This window comes from Mastigoproctus giganteus, chromosome 2, assembly GCF_048544385.1.
Source record: "Mastigoproctus giganteus isolate SK-2022 chromosome 2, ASM4854438v1, whole genome shotgun sequence".
Classification (NCBI taxonomy): domain Eukaryota; kingdom Metazoa; phylum Arthropoda; class Arachnida; order Uropygi; family Thelyphonidae; genus Mastigoproctus; species Mastigoproctus giganteus.
In genome coordinates this window covers 232,164,565-232,182,088 of record NC_143576.1, presented here as the reverse complement: position 1 = coordinate 232,182,088, position 17,524 = coordinate 232,164,565, and the positions used below count along the sequence as shown (strand labels likewise).

Sequence of the window (17,524 nt, the reverse complement as noted above, 5' to 3'; positions counted from 1 at the left end):
TACAAGGCAGAGCATGGAACTTGAGCTAGACCAGTAATTCCCACAGGATTCTGAACTGCTTCTAAAGCCTGACAAATCTGGAGAGTTTTCTTAACAGCCTAGAGCATAAAAGGAAAGTTAGACCATTTGAAAACTAAACAAGATTTGGTGTGCAAGAAAAATCTGAAAAACCTGACATCATGGTCTTTTCACTTAAACCCACACATCATAATTCATCCTGTGATTGATGGAGTCTTTATCCCATGCAGTGAGAGATCCAGTATGATCGTTGATTAAAAATTAAGATGTGCATAAAACTGAAAGAACATCATAGCTTAAAAAAGGTGGATCAGAGGGCAGCCAATGAATAGTCATTTTTAAGTATGCATGGCAGAGAACATGAATTATTGGAGTACTTCTGTATTTGACTTCCAGCATTCTCCAGTTACTTAGTTGTTCTGCAAAGCTGATATAGATGCTATCAGTTGTTGTCTATGTTAACCAAGAATGTAACATATATCCTTAAAAAAAAAAAAAAACTGATCTGTTAAAGTGATGCAGCAGAATAAGTTTCTGATAAGGAGAGGATAGGAGTGGTCATTGAAGTTTTTTGGTGTGTTGATTTGAGATTCTTTACAATCTGTTTGAATAAGTTGGTTCAGGTAAACTTACTTTGTGTGGCTCTCTGTCATCAGTGGAGCAGGAGCTTGTATGTTAAACTATATTAATATTGCAGTTAGTTATATTGTACTTATGTTTAAAAAATTTATTGCGTTTTCTATATTTCTTTTGACATATTGTTATTTATTAAATTATTTATTATTTTCCAGATGAGGAAAGCACATCACTTCCTACAGATATCAATGGCAATGTCTGTCAGAATAGAAATGGTCATCATTCAATTATAACTCCATCTCTTACAAAATGTGAGACACTTGGTGGAAGTTTAAATGGAGGTAGCATAATTTATGAAAGCCAATCTCCTAAGTTAGAAATGTCTCAACGCAAGGGTAAAAAAGTACGCAATTGTGCTGAAAGTCAGAACTTCATCCTATCCGAAAATATTGCTGGACATAAAGGAGAAGTTGAAATTGATGAACTTCTGAACTTTATTCAGTCATCTGGTAAGAAAAATAGAATGACTAGAGGAGGAAGTTCTTGTCAGAACACACCGGGAAAATATTTGCTGGTTGACAGCGACAAAAAAAATGAAAAGATTATTTTTAAGGAAACAAGATCTAATAGTGGCATTACTAAGTATATTGATAAACAGAATTCCATTTCTTTTAGTAGAGATGAAAATAGAACTACCGAAAGAAGTAAACATCAGTCAAGTGTAATGTTAAAGGTTGAAAATGAAAGCATCCCTTCCACTTCAGCTGATTATAGTAAAAAAGGTGAAGAGAAGTATATTGACTGGAGTAGTTGCATTCCTGATACTCCAGAAGAGAAGAGAAGCTATTCTCACCGTGATGATAAGTCTCCAACTGCATCATCGGATGCTTCAGTGAATTGTGACTCTGCAGCAGATAATGAAGTCTCTAGCTTTGTTAGAGATTTTTATGCTGTTACAGATCCAGAACAACAACCTGAAGAAACTGAGTTTCGAGTTGTGGTAAAAAAACAGAAGAAACGGTACCAGCCAAAAAGATTAGATTCATATAAACGTTATAGTAATAGTGCAGGACCATTTGAAAATGAACAAGGATTTTATTTCCACGATCGGTACTCACACAATGGTAGGATTATGTTTCTTTCTAATGGTACACTCTCACGACGCAACCAGTTCAGGAGATTTGATTCCTTCCGGCGCAAGTCTACTAGTAGTATGCCACCATCAGAGCATTCCTCTGCTGATAATTCTGATCTAGATAGTGTTCATTCGCTTCCTGTTGGAAATTCAACTTCTACTCCTTCTTCATCTCTGACACCACAGGCATCATATGCAGATATTGCCCGATTGCCTTCAGCATCGAAAGCCAAGTTACAAACTTCTCATAATTCTAGTCTTCATATATACTCACAAGCTCCCTGTATAAGACGAGACTGTCGTAAAAGTTCAGACAGTTCAGAAACTAACGGTCAAACAGTCAGACACCCTTTAGAAAATCAAACTCTAATGAACCAGTTAACTGATAATTCATCTATAAAATCAATGATTCCTGAACAGATAATCATAAACAGTAGGTTCAGTGAAAATAAGGCTTACTTTCCTTCAGACAGTAAAAACGTTGTTAATTCATTACCAGGATCACAAGGAATACCACAAAGTGTTCATATTTATTCTGTAAAATACCCAGGACATAATATAACACAAAATGTGAATCCTGCATTTTCTGTACTTAATAATGGTATGCCTTCAGATGTAAAAAGTGGACCATCACGTATTTCATCCAACCCTAAAAAACATGAAAATTGTGAAAGTTATGGGGATACCCCTAGAAATGTTTTAGTGAGGCACAAATCTGTGTCATCTAGACAACTTCCAGCTGTAGTTATTATGGATAATTGTCTGCCTTCAGGTAATCTCTGTGGTGTTAGCTTTGGTTTTGACATTGAAGAAGTTCTTAAAAATGGTTCTAATGCCATTTCCCCTTGTGCTGTTCTTATGGAACAAGGTGCAGTTAACAGAACAACAGTGACTTCAGCTGGTGAAGATACTCTTTCTGAATTAAAAGGAAAACCTGTGGTTGAACTTGTAAAGAGAGCAGAAGTCATGTATATTGGCCACTCTCAGACCAAAGGTGCTCCGGCAACTAATGTACAAAGAGAAAACAAAGAGGGTCAAATTTTTACCCCACTTATTATTGAAGGAAAAAATTATGCATGGAAAGACTGTGTTGGCGACACCGAAAGTTTCAACTATATCCAGATTGTTAGTTTTCTTGCACAGGGTAAGTAATTTATAATTTTATTATTTGAGATAGTAGTGTTTACTGTGCATGATAATAGGTGCAGAAACTGAACAGAATAGTTACTTATGCACACACTTGCACTAGGTCCATTGAAAAGAATTTGATCCACTTGCACTGATACTTTGATTAATCTTCACCCTCCCATAGAGCAGTGATGTGAAAATTTTTTTGCGGTCACCAAAAATTAGTTGCAATTCCAACTTTGATTTTTATTGTCATTGTATTTGGGACTAAATGTGTGACAATGTGTGAATGTTTATTGGTTTATTTAAAGAGTGGAATCAGTTCTTTAAATAATTAAATCTTTCTTTATTTAGGTGATATTTAGTTGATATAAAACTAAATTATTGAATAAGAATATTTAAAAATATATAAATTCTTTGTTCTTTTTGTATTTCCAAAAGAATTTTTTTACAGATTAATATGGCATACCTCTTTCTGCTTTTCACTGATATTTTATTTGCAACTGTGCTTGTACAGCACTGCTATAAACTAATTAAAACAAGTTAACAAAGTCATAGCAGTATCAAGGCCTTATTTATTAGAGTAAGTTTCCTATGTTAATGCATTTAATCCCCTTGTCAGGACTGAGAACACCTTAATTAAAAATTATTCTGTTCATGTAGTTATCAAAATTTACAATCAGTGTAATTTACTGCATTTTAAATATTCTATTCTACTTTCTTTCCAGAGGCAAAGTTACAAATTCTTAATCACAACCATCCCCACATTCTTTAGCAGCCATAACAAATCATACTGTTCCCCTCTCAAATGGAAATAAAATGCAGCTGTGCTTAACCCCTGCTGTAGAGAAACATAAACCACAGAGAATGGCATGATATGCTATGTTTTCTTCTAGATAGGTTATTCAGACATGCTAAAAATTAGCAATTGTGCTGTAATACTGGTGAATGCAAGGCTTTACATTTGGACAGCATTAATCTAAGGATACTGTACCACACTTGGGAAGCAGCTGGTGATGGGCATAATCAAAAGATTTGATTATGGCATTTTCATAATTGATTATATGCAAATTAGATGATTACAAAATAAATAAGAAAAAAGGAAGAAAAATAAAAAACATAACAGCAGAAAGATTCAATCCAGTATTATCAAAACTAAAGATAAAGTGCTCTTACTTGGCTAATAGTTCCATTGTGTCTCCAATACATAAGGGCTGAACTAAGAGTGAAGTGGGAAATTCTGGCCAGTTAGCCTAACTTCAGTCTAAGTAGAGTAAACCATGGAGACGATGGTCAAGTGTGGAATTCAGGATCATTTAGATATAAATGGAATTCTGAAGGAATACTCAGCATGGTTTTGTAAAGGGAAAATCATGTTTAACTAATCTGGTTAACTATTTTGACAGGGTCACTCAAGAGCTAGGAATAATTTTGAAATTGTTTATATGGATTTCAGCAAAGCATTTGACTCAATCCAATATGAGTGATTACTTTATAAGCTGGAACAGGTTGGAATCACAGGGAAAATCCTTAGCTGGATGGCTTAAGGGCAGGAAGCAGAGTGTTGTGATAAATAGTTATTTCTCAGATTGGGTTGATGTAAAAGGTGGGGTTTCCCAAAGATCAGTATTAAGACCCCTGTTGTTTTTGATTTTCATAAATGACACTGATGAAGGGATAGAGGCCGCGATGTTCAAATTTGCAGATGATGTAAAGATTGGTAGAGTAGTTAATGATCACTGCCAAGCAGAGCTTCTTCAGAATGACCAAGATAGACTTCAGCGATGGTCAGAAAAATGGCAGCAATGCTTTAATCCAGCAAAGTGTAAGGTATTGCACCTGGGGGAACAGTAACCCCAAAATAACTTATACACTTAGTGGAGTTGAACTAAAGCCCATAGTGGAGGAAAGGGACTTGGGTGTTACGATACAGTCAGACAATGAAGTTCTCCAAGCATTGTAGATTGGTTGCAAGGAAGGCCCATGGTGTCCTATCAATGATTTATCAAACAATTGCTAGTAGAGATAAGGATGTCATAATCCCATTATATAAGGCTATTGTTAGACCACACTTGAATACTGTGTTTATGTATGGAGACTGCTCTTTCTTTAGGTGCAGTAATAGCTAATTGAAAGGGTCCAGAGATGAGTAACTCACCTGGTGAGTTACTAATCTTTGGACCCTTTCAATTAAGGACGTCCATATGAGGAAAGACTGAATATGTGGATTGCAGAGCTTGGAAACTAGGCACCTTAGAGGAGACTTTACTGAGGTATTTATGGCTCTGAGAGGCATAGGCAAAATAAGTGAGGACGAAATTTTCACAGTTATAAATGATTCTAGATGGGCCATAATTTCAAGTTATGGGGTAGGGGAGATTTTTAGACTGGATTGCAGGAAGTTTTATTTTATCCAGCGAGTTATAAATTCCTAGAATAAGTTACCTACATGGGTGGTAGAGGTGGACAGTTTGGGGAAAATCAAAGGTCAGCTGGATAACTACCTACGGAAGGAGGGAAATGCATGGGTTGTCTATTTCCTTTTCTCTTATTAATTATTATTTTTTAAAAAAATTTCTTCTTCTTATTATTATTATTATTTTTTTATTATTTTTTTTTTTGGCTGGTGCAGCTTAAGCCATAGGCTTCCTTGCAACATGTGGCCATTACTAATACTAAGTTCAGCCACTATTGTTGCTGGTTTTATAATCACAAATTTGCATATAATTGATAATGAAAATGCCATAATCGATTATTGCAGATTTCATAATTAACTAATTTGCATATAATTGATTATTTCAGTTATTGAAATAACCGATTATTAATCATTTGATTATGCCCACCACTAGCATCAACAAATTCAAGATAGTTGATAATGATAAAAGACAGTTTGATGTGATGTCCTTTGAGAAGCACAGGTGGCTTGCTAGTTTAGCTTTGAGGGTTTTGTCAGTGTTGTATAGTACGAGAGAGATTCTATAGTCTGGTCTATGAATTTCAGTTAGCCAGCCCAGAAAACAATGGCGTTTATTATATATATATATATTATAATTAGTAATAATAATAGGCTGTAGTGATAAAATAGAATGTCTATAAAAGAATGAAAATATAATAATAATATATAATAATGGATTATGGATCTGGGACACTGCTAGTAATAGCAGAAATACCCAGCATAATGAAAACCATAATGTAATATATGCGAATGGATGATAAGTATATGTGTAGGAGTGCTGACCTGACAGGTGTAGTTACAATGGAAAAATTTAAAAGTGCCTGAAAAATAAAAGCAGATTACTTAAACTTAGATCAATAAAATAAAAATAAAATATAAATAGTACTTAATGCTGCCTAAGATTTTGGCTGCCAGCCCTTGATGACGTAGCTCAAGTCTTAGGAACTAGTGCTATTTATATTTTCTTTTTATTTTAGTTTTATTCTTTTTTTAAGTAATCTGCTTTTATTTTCAGGCACTTTTAATTTTTTCTACTACACCTGTCAAGTCAGCACTCTTACACGTACACTTATCATCCATTTGCATATATATATGAAATTAGTGTTAAAATGTAGAAAAATAGAGAATTAAAAAAAGTGTCAGATCAGCTTAATGCCATCAAGGTATCAATTAAACATTACATCTGTCTGTAAAACTTATATTACAGTATTTAATGAACAGCATATCATGGGAATCAAGTGAAATATAATTAGAATATGGAATATAGGTATTCAGAGTAAAAGTATACCTGTAGCATCATAAGGCCAAAGTATTTAGTTAACCTAAGTTGGACTTCATTGTTATACCCTATAATTAAACACATAATATAAAATAATAATAAAATAAGATGATAATGAAGCTAATACTAATAATTACTAATAAAAGGTTCAGTGAGATTAAGATAATAAGATTCAATGTATATTGAATGGTATGTTTTCTAGGGCTAGCACCACTCAATACATCCTATCAATAATTGGCTAAGGCTGTCTGTTTCTGTTTGTTATTTGCCAGTATATCTAGGTTCAAATTATTGAAATTATAGTTTAAATTGCTCTAAAGGTATATATGCAATTTATGTTAAATTTAGCAGTGCAGAATGGCAGAATAACAGCTAGCCCGACAGATAGCAGTGAATCAAAAATAATAATGAAAAATAATGAAAGTGAGTGCCAACAATAACTTTGTTATAGGTTTATTTACTAGTGAAAAATAATTATGTAGTGAAAAGGAAGGGCTTTTGCCGATTTAAGACGAAAAGAAAGAGGAGTTCGGATAGCTATAGTACCACAATTTCCCTCGAATTGCTCTAATAGATTTTGAGGTATAAAAAATTAGAGTTAGCAAACATAAAGAAAGAGCATATTATAGAGATACTTCGGATTTACTGGGATTGTAACTGCCCGTCCCTTTAGTAGGGATCCTGGTATTACAGTAGGTAGTGATACTTGAAGTAAATTGAAGATTTACTTCAATAGAACACACAATATATTATTATTATATATTATGTGTTTAATTATAGGGTATAACAATGAAGTCCAACTTAGGTTAACTAAATAGTTTGGTCTTATGGCACTGTAGCTATACTTTGAATACCTATATTCCATATTCTAATTATATTTCATTTGACTTCCATGATATACTGTTCATTATATATATATATATATATAATATAAGATTAATATGTACGTTGGTGTGTGTGTGTGTGTGTGTGTGTGTGTGCAGTAAACCCTCGATTTAACAGACCGAACAAATAATAATACAGTAACGTACATATTAATCTCGACCATATTATTTTTTTTATACAAAACTTCAGTGTTATTATTAATTAGAAATTAATAATAATTACCTATTTCCATTATTGCTTTGATAATTATTTACTTTTATTTTTATAATCAAATTAAGGAAATTGTTTTTTATTCTTTCTGAGAACGTGTTCAATTAGCTGTTTTCCCAAATAACAGGTAAGAGCAGGCGATGACTTGCGAGCTGAATGTGACTCGGGACACTAAACGGTAGGTCTACCAGCTTGCTTTGTTACGGTCTCAGTCTGCCTCAAGCTATCATGCAGTCAGGTTGTGTACAGAGTGTTTCTGTGATTTCTGAATTGTGACTTTATTTATTAAATAGTTTTGCAATCCTTACAATTTAAAATGGCATCAAGTGATAGAGGAGTTAAAAGAAAGCATGTGAACTTAAATGTGGCACAGAAATTAGAGCTAATTGAGAAATTGGAACAAGGCATCTCAGTAGCACGTGTTTGCGAAATTTACGGCATAAAAAAACAAACTGTTTCTGATATCTGTAAATCAAAGCCAAATTGCAACATTTTTCTTTAAAATACAGTGTTGATAGCTCTAAATGTGGTTCCTACAAAGGGGAGTAGAAAACACATTAAAGTTGCGCAAGATAAAAACTTATTATTACTAAACTTATTAAACTTATTATAAGGAAACATATTCCTTATTATGATTTAATAATTTTATATTGTACAGTACTGTATATTGTATTAAAGCTTTTTTTTTACATTAAGAACAATAAAAAATGCCCCCCCCCTCCCCAGGTTACATTTGATTTAATGGACTTTTGGCATTAATGGACACTCCTTCTCCCCTATTAGTCCGTTAAATCGTTTACTGTATATAGAAAACTAATAAAAATTGCTATTGTTTTCTTACTTATTTTTTTACTGTATTTGAACATTTGAATTCTCTAATAGTTTTAATTATATTGTAAATGATAGGCAGAAAAATTAAGTGAACTACCAAGACCCTTAGGAATTAAGTGATCTTGAAGATAAAAAAAAAAAAAAAAAATGGAAACTGATAAACAGACTTCTGCAGTAGATAAAGAGGTGATTATTTCATTGTATAAAGCAGTGGTTAGCCCACATCTTGATTGAATATTGCATACAGTGAAAATATCAGACCTGATAAACTGCTTAACTAATTTACATCTTCATGTGACTAGATTGAAATATTAAAGGCATTAAACAGATTGAGTAAACTAAATGCTGAGGAGTCTTTATTCTTTTTATATATTTTTCCCTAGTCAGCAGTACCATAACCATTGCAAAAATGAAATCGGAAGTTGAATAAAATATGGCAGGTTATTTGTTATATAATTACGGAAAACTCTCATCTGACTAGGTAATCTTGTACTACTATGATGATGTCATCACAGAAGTGTGATTTCTACTTCATTTCTTACTCTGTTATTTAAATCTACCACCAGTGATAGTCTTTCTTTGTCATTAGTTTTTGCTGTTCCTGAAATATGAAAGAATATTTGGCATATACACATTCACAAAATACATCAAGAGATACATAATGTATACCCAACACAAACTGGAAAAAAGAAAAATACTGCCTGATTTAAATAATTAAAAATATATATATGTTTTAAATATATGAGCAGATTTATATATACATGCCACATTCAAAATTATGTTCATATCTCCCAACTATATAGTGATAGTTCAAAAACTGATACTGCTGTGGATTCATTAATAGGCTTTCCCTACCACTTTTATCTCTATATTACTTCTGATAAAATGCAGCACCATCTCTTTGCACTTAAATTAGTACTAGAGAACATAGACCTTATAACCACTATTCACTACATGATTTATACAGATTCTATTAGTACATGCAGTGTCTTCAAAGTAGTACAGTCAGTCCTCATATAGTACGATAGTTGTGTTCCTAGAACCCCCGTGCAATGCAAAATCGTGCAATATAAATAACAGGCCCTATGGGAAAAATAGGGTTAAGTGCCGATCACCCAAGATTGAACACACATTTGTAACCAAAACATTGCCAAACACAATAAATAAAATAGTTACGTATTTTATTACGACTGTAACGTAATAAAATATTGCTAATGCTTTTGCCTCTATTGTAAGCAGACTTGTTCTTTGTTTGATTTTCTATCCAAACAGATGACAGCTGTTCCATCTCTTCCAATTCTTTGTGTCTTGATCTAATGGATTTTGTTACACTTTGAGTCGTTCCTGCAATGAAAGTTGTTTTTATTTGTTCTACATTCTTTCTGCTTCTTGGCATTGCCTCATTTAGGCCTGTAGCACGTGCAATATCACATGGTCTTTTATTTCACTCAAAGTGTTTCACAATTTCATATTTTTTTTCTCTTCTATCGACAGAGGCAGACTGGATGTAAGCCTTACCGGGGAAACCCAAGTGGTCCGGAGGCCAGTGTGATTTTGGCCATAAACAAATTTTCCCAGGTAAGAATTTTTGACCCAGTCCACCTCTGTCTATTGATATTGCTTTTCTTTTTCTCTCTGAATCTGTAGTGTCTTCACCAGGACACTTCCTTTTCACACCTTTTAAGTATTTTACTCATTTTAAGGGAATAACGCACAATTACAAAATTAGGAGGCACGCTTGATATACATAAACAAAGCTGCACGCGTGTAGCAACTGAATAAACAACACCGTAAAGGCAGAGACACACCATTAACACCTCATTAGCTCATATTTTACTAAAGTGCATTTCTGGGGGTTATTACCATAAAACAATAAAAACAATTTCTAGTTGCATTTCTGTTAGTAGAATCTGTTATAAATGGGTAGTAAAGTTGATCTGATTTCATTTGCGATAATACCAATAGCTGGAATTGTGTGGGTTTTTACGTTATTATGGTGATATGTGTTTCCCCTTCACTGATATAAAAAACATAAATACATTTTCAGAATCTTCTCTTCATTCCCATCGTGTTGCATTCAGTTGGGGTGATTCCCATTTGACTGCCATTTCTTGTAAACACAAAGCCGAATCATGCATAAGCGAATTTGGTTTGTGTTATATACGATATCGTTCCCCTATTTATAAATCGTGTATGATCAAATTTGTGTAGTGTAAACACGTTATACGAGGACTGACTGTATTAGTGTAAGTGGTGGTAAAGTACGGAAGAAAACAAACTTATACAACATGAGCAAAAAAAAAAAAAAAAACCCCACCTCATCAGTTCATCTGTAATAATTTGTTTAATTTTTCCTTAAATCTATGCAGACTATCCACTTTCACAAAGACCAGATAGAAGTTTGTTCCAACAATTAAAACAATGCTAACTATCTACTTCAGCAGTTCACTACGAACAAAACATGGTGCAGTGGCACTAACTCATTCACTAGAGAATCTTACATGTAGTTTCATGCTTTATGCAAACCAATCACCTTAGTTTATACTATGGCATCTCTCATATTGTGGGGTTAACTTCATAACTAGATTATGATTACAACACCAGGGTACCTACACGACTACTCAACAAGTCTTGAAACGATGCCGTCTGGGTGGTGGTATCTGCCAAAATTAAGTAGAATTAGTCTTCTCCATTGGTGAAACGTTACTTATGTGAGGTAGTGCAATACCATGGTAACTTGTTGTGAAGTTATATACAATATGAGATACAATTAAAACAATGCCAATTATCGACTTCAGAAGTTCACTACGAACAAAACATGGTGAGTGGCACTAACTTGTTCACTAGTTAAATGAGAAAAAATTACCAGACCATAAAGCCCCTCAAAAGAAAGATTTACTTTGATGCTTGGCTGAAATGCTTCTAGGGATTTTAAAATGAAACCACTTTTAGTTTATCATTAGATTATAAGAGAAAGTGCCAGGATGTGAAATTTTGTGCTTGTGGAAACGGATGGTTTTGGAAATTTTTTACCATCTTTCTCATTAAGTAACATTAAATTGTGTTTTACAAATAGTTTAAATAGTCTAAGTCACGTTTGTTAACTTATTTTTAAATTTAGCTGGTGATTTTGTAAGTTACAACTTGCTGTTTTTACTGCTATTGTATTGGGCATATTTTTTTTGTGTTTAGCTAAGGAATTTTAAACTTTTTAGCAAGGATGTAACTAATTTAACGTTGCAGTTGTTACGGTATAGCGTAACGTATATCTTGAACTTGATAGTGTAAGGTATAAAGTAAAACTAGATAGTTTAATACATATCACTGCATTTAGGAATCTATTAGCTTAGTGTAATATTGTCAATTAATCAATTAAATTTATTAATCTTATTAATTTTTATTGTTAATCAATTAAATTGTATTCTTTTTTTATATGAAAACCCCAAACACAAAAGGTATTAGAACCTATAGTACTTAGTACCGTGGTTGGGTTAGACGTTGAGAAGACGAAAGGAGATATTTGTTGACATTAGACTTGATCTCCGGTAGACTAATTTTCAGGAAATATGTATGAAGGAAGGTGAAAAGTTGGTTCTGTGAGTTTGAAGTTGGACAGTAAATGGATGTTGGCTGGTGTTGGCACATGTTCGGACTGTTTTGAAAGAGAGAGCAGGAATTATAGAAACAAATTCAGAAGAACAGTGCCCATGGAAGTATCTGTAGAAAAGGCAAGCAGCAGAAACAGTACATCTATGAGACAGCGAATGGAGAGACTGTTAGAGAGGAGTCATTAATTAACCTAACTTCTCTCTTCTGAATGGAATCTAAGAGGTTTTGGGGGCACCACCCCTAATGGCGAACAATATTCCATGGTAGGGCAGATTTGCAATTTGTAGAGTGTGAACAGCTGTTTCGAAGAAAAGTAACACTGAGAGTGAACAAGACAACCCAGGTTTTTTAGATGTAGAGGAAGCAGTATTTGAAATGTACTTGTGCCAAGAAAGATTAGCACTTAGAGTAATCCCCAAAAGAGATATATCATCTTTTCTAGAAATCGGAGGGTCACCAAATATAATTATAGGAGCAGAAGAATCCTTTTAGCATTAGTTGAGGCATATGATGTAAGAAAGCAAGATTATACAGCATCAGCCAAAAAAAAAAAAAAAAAAAACACATCTTCCCATTTCACCCATCCAGTCACTCCAAATGTTTGTCTAGTTCAGCCTTAAATTTATTTAAGTTATCAACTTACACAACAACAGATGGAAGTCTGTTCCAACAATCAACTACCCACTGGCTAAAGGCAAACTTCCGCACATCTATTCTAAAACTGTCTTTCCTCAATTTGAATCTATGCCCCCTCAGGTTCTTAATCTGAGTAATTGGAAGTATCCCGTCAGCATTGAGCCTGCTCAAACCATTAAAGGCTTTATATACCTCAATCAGATCACCTCACCGGTGCCTAGTCTCCAGACACTGTAATTTGCAAAACTTAAGCCTTTCTTTGTAAGAGCAACCCTTTGTACTTTGTATCTTGTTGCCCTTCTCTGTACTCGTTCCAACAGCTCTACATCCTTCTTAAAATGAGGCCTCCAGACCTGTATACAGTACTCAAAGTGTGGCCTGACCATTGCCTTATACAAGGGGATAATCACCTCCTTATCCTAGAAAAATTCCCGTATATCACTGACAAGACACCATGAGCTACTCTTGCAGACCGTCTGAACTGCTCAGAAAAATTCATATCTGCCTGCACAATTACCCTCAGGTCCTTTTCTCTCTCTACAATTGTTAGTGTAACACCACACAGTTGATACGTTACTCTGGGGTTACTGCTTCACATATACAGTATTTTAAATTTGTCAATGTTAAACTTCAGTTGCCACCTCTCAGCCCATCTGCTCAACTTTTCTAGGTCCTGTCGAAGCAGCGTATGGTCATTAGTGTCATTAAAAACCCAGCCGAAATTTGTATTGTCTACAAACTTGGACATTAAGCCTGATATACCATCATCAATATCATTAATGAATATCGAAAACAACAATAGACCCAACACTGAACCCTGGGGGACTGAATTAATAACATTAGTCCATGAAGAGCAGTGTCCATTGATTACCACTCTGTCTTCTCCCACTCAACCATCCCTTTATCCATAGCAGCAATTTGCCTCCAATGCCACATTGCTCCAATTTGTGCAGCAGTCTTCATATGCAACAGCATAAAACTCCTTTCTAAGATCCAAATATATGATATAAAAATTATTCTTTGCATCCAGTTACTTTGACTACCTCATAGTATCTAATCAGATTGGTCAGACAAGTCTTCCCGCGCCTCCGTAGCCAGGTGGGAAGGAGCAGCAGTGCGTAGCACACGCTTCTTGATTAGACCGGGGTTCGAGCCCGTCACCACCAAATACGGAGGATGCGGAAAGGTCTGGGAATGACCACCGCATATTCCCGGAGCAATATGGCCTTAGTTGCTAATGCTCCTAAAAACAAAAAACAACAAAAAAAAAACAACAAGTCTTCCCCTTAACAAACCCATGCTGTGTCTGAGCTATAACTGAAGTCGTGTCTAGATGATCCTGCAATGTTTCTTTAACCAGTGCCTCCATTAATTTCCCTGAAACAGAAGTTAAACTAAACTAACATAAGAAAGGCACCGGTGGTGGATGGAATCTATCCAGTTATATTAAAGGAGGTAGCAAAGGAATTAATCAAACTCTTAGCCATAATTATGAGAGCTTCCTTGGACTCAGGGGAGGTACCTATGGACTGGAGAAGTGCAAATGTGAACCCAATCCACAAAGCAGGATCCCTTCCTTTGATCCTCCTTTAATTCATTTGCTGCCTCATTTGATATAACTGAATAGATTCCATCCATCCCAGGTGCCTTTCTTATGTTTATCTTCAACAATTTCTCCTCCACTTTACTCTCAGTTATTAGTATCAGTAATGGCCGCATGGTGCAAGAAAGCCTTTGGCTTTTGCTGCACCAGCCAAAAAAAAAAGAATAAAACGATGATAAAAAAAAAATAATAATAATAATAATTAATAAAAGAAAATGAAATTAAACCTATCATCCTATGCGCTTCCCTGACCCAAAGGTACTATCCAGATAGCATTAGCATTAGCAGAGGCATATGATGCAAGAAAGCAAGCTTATTCAGCATCAGCCAAAAAAAAAAAAAAAACACACCACTCCCATTTCACCCCTCCGTTCGTTCGAAATACCTGTCCAGTTGAGCTTTAAATTTGTTTAGGCTATCAACTTCAACAACAAGTGATGGAAGTCGGTTCCACCAACCAACCACCCGCTGGCCAAAGGCAAATTTCCGCACATCTATCCGACATCCGTCCTTCCTCAATTTGAATTTATGCCCTCTGAGGTGATTATTCTGAGAAAGATGAAGAATCCCATTGGCATTGAGCATGCTCAAACCATTCAAAGCCTTATACACCTCTATCAGATCACCTCGCCGGTGCCTAGTCTCCAGACTCTGTAATTTGCAAAACTTAAGCCTTTCTTCGTAAGAGCAACCCTTTGTTCCATTTACTAATCTTGTTGCCCTTCTCTGTACCCGTTCCAGCAGCTCTACATCCTTCTTGAAATGAGGCCTCCAGACCTGTATACAGTACTCAAGATGTGGCCTTACCATTGCCTTATACAAGGGAATAATCACCTCCTTATCCCTGCTAGAAAAATTCCTGTATATCATTGACAAGACACCATGCGCTACTCTTGCAGCTCGTCTGCACTGCTCAGAGAACTTCATATCTGCCTGCACAATTACCCCCAGGTCCTTTTCATTCTCCACCACTGTCAGTGTAGTACCGCAGAGTTGATACGTTGCTCTGGGGTTACTGTTTCCCATATGCAGCACTTTACATTTGTCGATGTTAAACCTCATTTGCCACGTCTCAGCCCATCTGTTCAACCTTTCCAGATCCTGTTGCAGCAGCATAGCGTCAGTATTGTCCTTAACGACCCTGCCAACCTTTGTATCATCTGCAAACTTGGACATTAAACTTGATATCCCATCATCAATATCATTCATAAACACCGAAAACAACAACGGACCCAACACTGAACCTTGAGGAACTCCACTAATAACATTAGTCCACGTTGAGCAGTGTCCATTGATTACCACTCTCTGTCTTCTGCCACTCAACCATCCCCTTATCCATAGCAGCAATTTGCCTCCAATGCCACACTGCTCCAATTTGTGCAGCAGTCTTCCATGTGCAACAGTATCAAAAGCCTTTCTAAGATCCAAATATATAATATCAAAGTTATTCCCTGCATCCAGTTCTTTTGTGACTACATCATAGTATCCAATCAAATTGGTCAGGCAAGACCTGCCCTTAACAAAACCATGCTGCGTCTGAGCTATAACTGAATTCTTGTCTAGATGATCCTGCAGTGCTTCTTTAACCAGTGCCTCCATTAATTTACCTGGAACAGAAGTTAAACTAACAGGTCTATAATTACTTGTGTCAGCCTTTGATCCTCCTTTGTGAATTGGGGTTACATTTGCACATCTCCAGTCTATGGGCACCTCCCCTGAGTCCAAAGAAGCTCTCATAATTATGGCTAGGGGTTTGCATACTTCCTTTGCTGCCTCCTTTAATATAACTGGATAGATCCCATCCACCCCAGGTGCCTTTTTTATGTTTATCCTCAACAATCTCTCCTCCACTTTCCTCTCAGTTATTACAAAATCATCCAGCTCACTGCCAATGTTTACTTTACCTACATCATTCTCCTTCCTGAATAACTCCTCATGCGTGAATGTAGATGCAAAATACTCGTTTAGATTGTTAGCCACCTGAGCAGGATCCTCAACTGTTGAACCATCAATATCCAGTGGACCAATCTGATTCATCCCTTTCCTTTTCGAGTTCAAGTATGTAAAAAACTCTTTTCTGTTTTTCTTTGCATCCTTTGCCAAGGATTTTTCATAGTCTGCCTTTGCCTGCCTAATCTCCTTTGTGACTTGGTTACAGACCAACTTATATCTATCATAGGCTTCCATGTCACCCATTAATTTGTATGTATCCCATGCATTTTTCTTCTCTGCCACATGTCTCATTAGTTCATCTGACAACCATTTAGGCCTAAACCTTGAACAATATTTCTTAGTTGGTATGTAAAGCCTGGTAGCCTCCAAGATTAGTTCCTTGAATGCTTCCCATTTTGAGTTTGCTGTTGGTAACATCATCAGTTGGTCCCACTGTATAGAATTTAAATACTGTCTCAGACCATCATAGTCGCCTTTACGAAAACAAAAACCCTTCCCTTTACCTCTGATGGTAGTTACCTCCTTGAGTAAATCCCACTTCAACACACTGTGATCACTGCCACCTAGTGGTTCATTTATCTGCAGGTTCTTAATGCATGAAGAATCACTACTGATAATCAGATCAAGAGTATTGCTCCCTCTTGTTGCCTCACGAACATGCTGATGTAGAAAACAATCATCCAATAAATCCACAAGAGCCTTGCTAGTGTGCGAGTGACCAACCCACAAATTCCAGTCAATATCTGGGAAATTAAAGTCCCCCATTATAAGACTCTCAGATTTACTGGCCCACTCTATTTCCCTGTACAATATCTTATTATACTCATCAGAGTCATTAGGCCTATAGCACACTCCTACTCTCAATTTTGATTTCCCTATGCTTATGTCGCACCAAACTGACTCGACACTGCCCTGTCCATCGATGTCGACTGGCTTCACTTCCTTGGACTTTATGTGTTTCTTAATTAATAGCATAACCCCTCCTCCCCTCCTGTCCTGTCTATCCTTTCTATACACATTGTATTCCCCAAATTCCAGTTCCGCATTACTTATATCTGTGTGACACCACGTCTCTGATATCCCAACAATATCTGCCTTTGATGTTTTGAGCAATACCTCAAATTCATCAAATTTATTTACCAAACTCCTAGCATTGGTGTACACGCAGGTATACATGCACCTGTTTCTATTCTTAGCTACCCTAAC

General features: G+C 35.7%; 1 protein-coding gene across 1 annotated transcript in view; it reads left to right on the top strand.

Moving 5' to 3' along the window:
• Positions 1-17,524, top strand: part of LOC150090241 (uncharacterized) — a 242,114-nt gene that overhangs the window by 98,230 nt on the left and 126,360 nt on the right. The window contains exon 4 of the mRNA XM_090390225.1: positions 810-2,873. Coding sequence (XP_090246351.1) covers positions 810-2,873 — 2,064 coding nt within the window. The remainder of the gene's footprint in view (positions 1-809; positions 2,874-17,524) is intronic.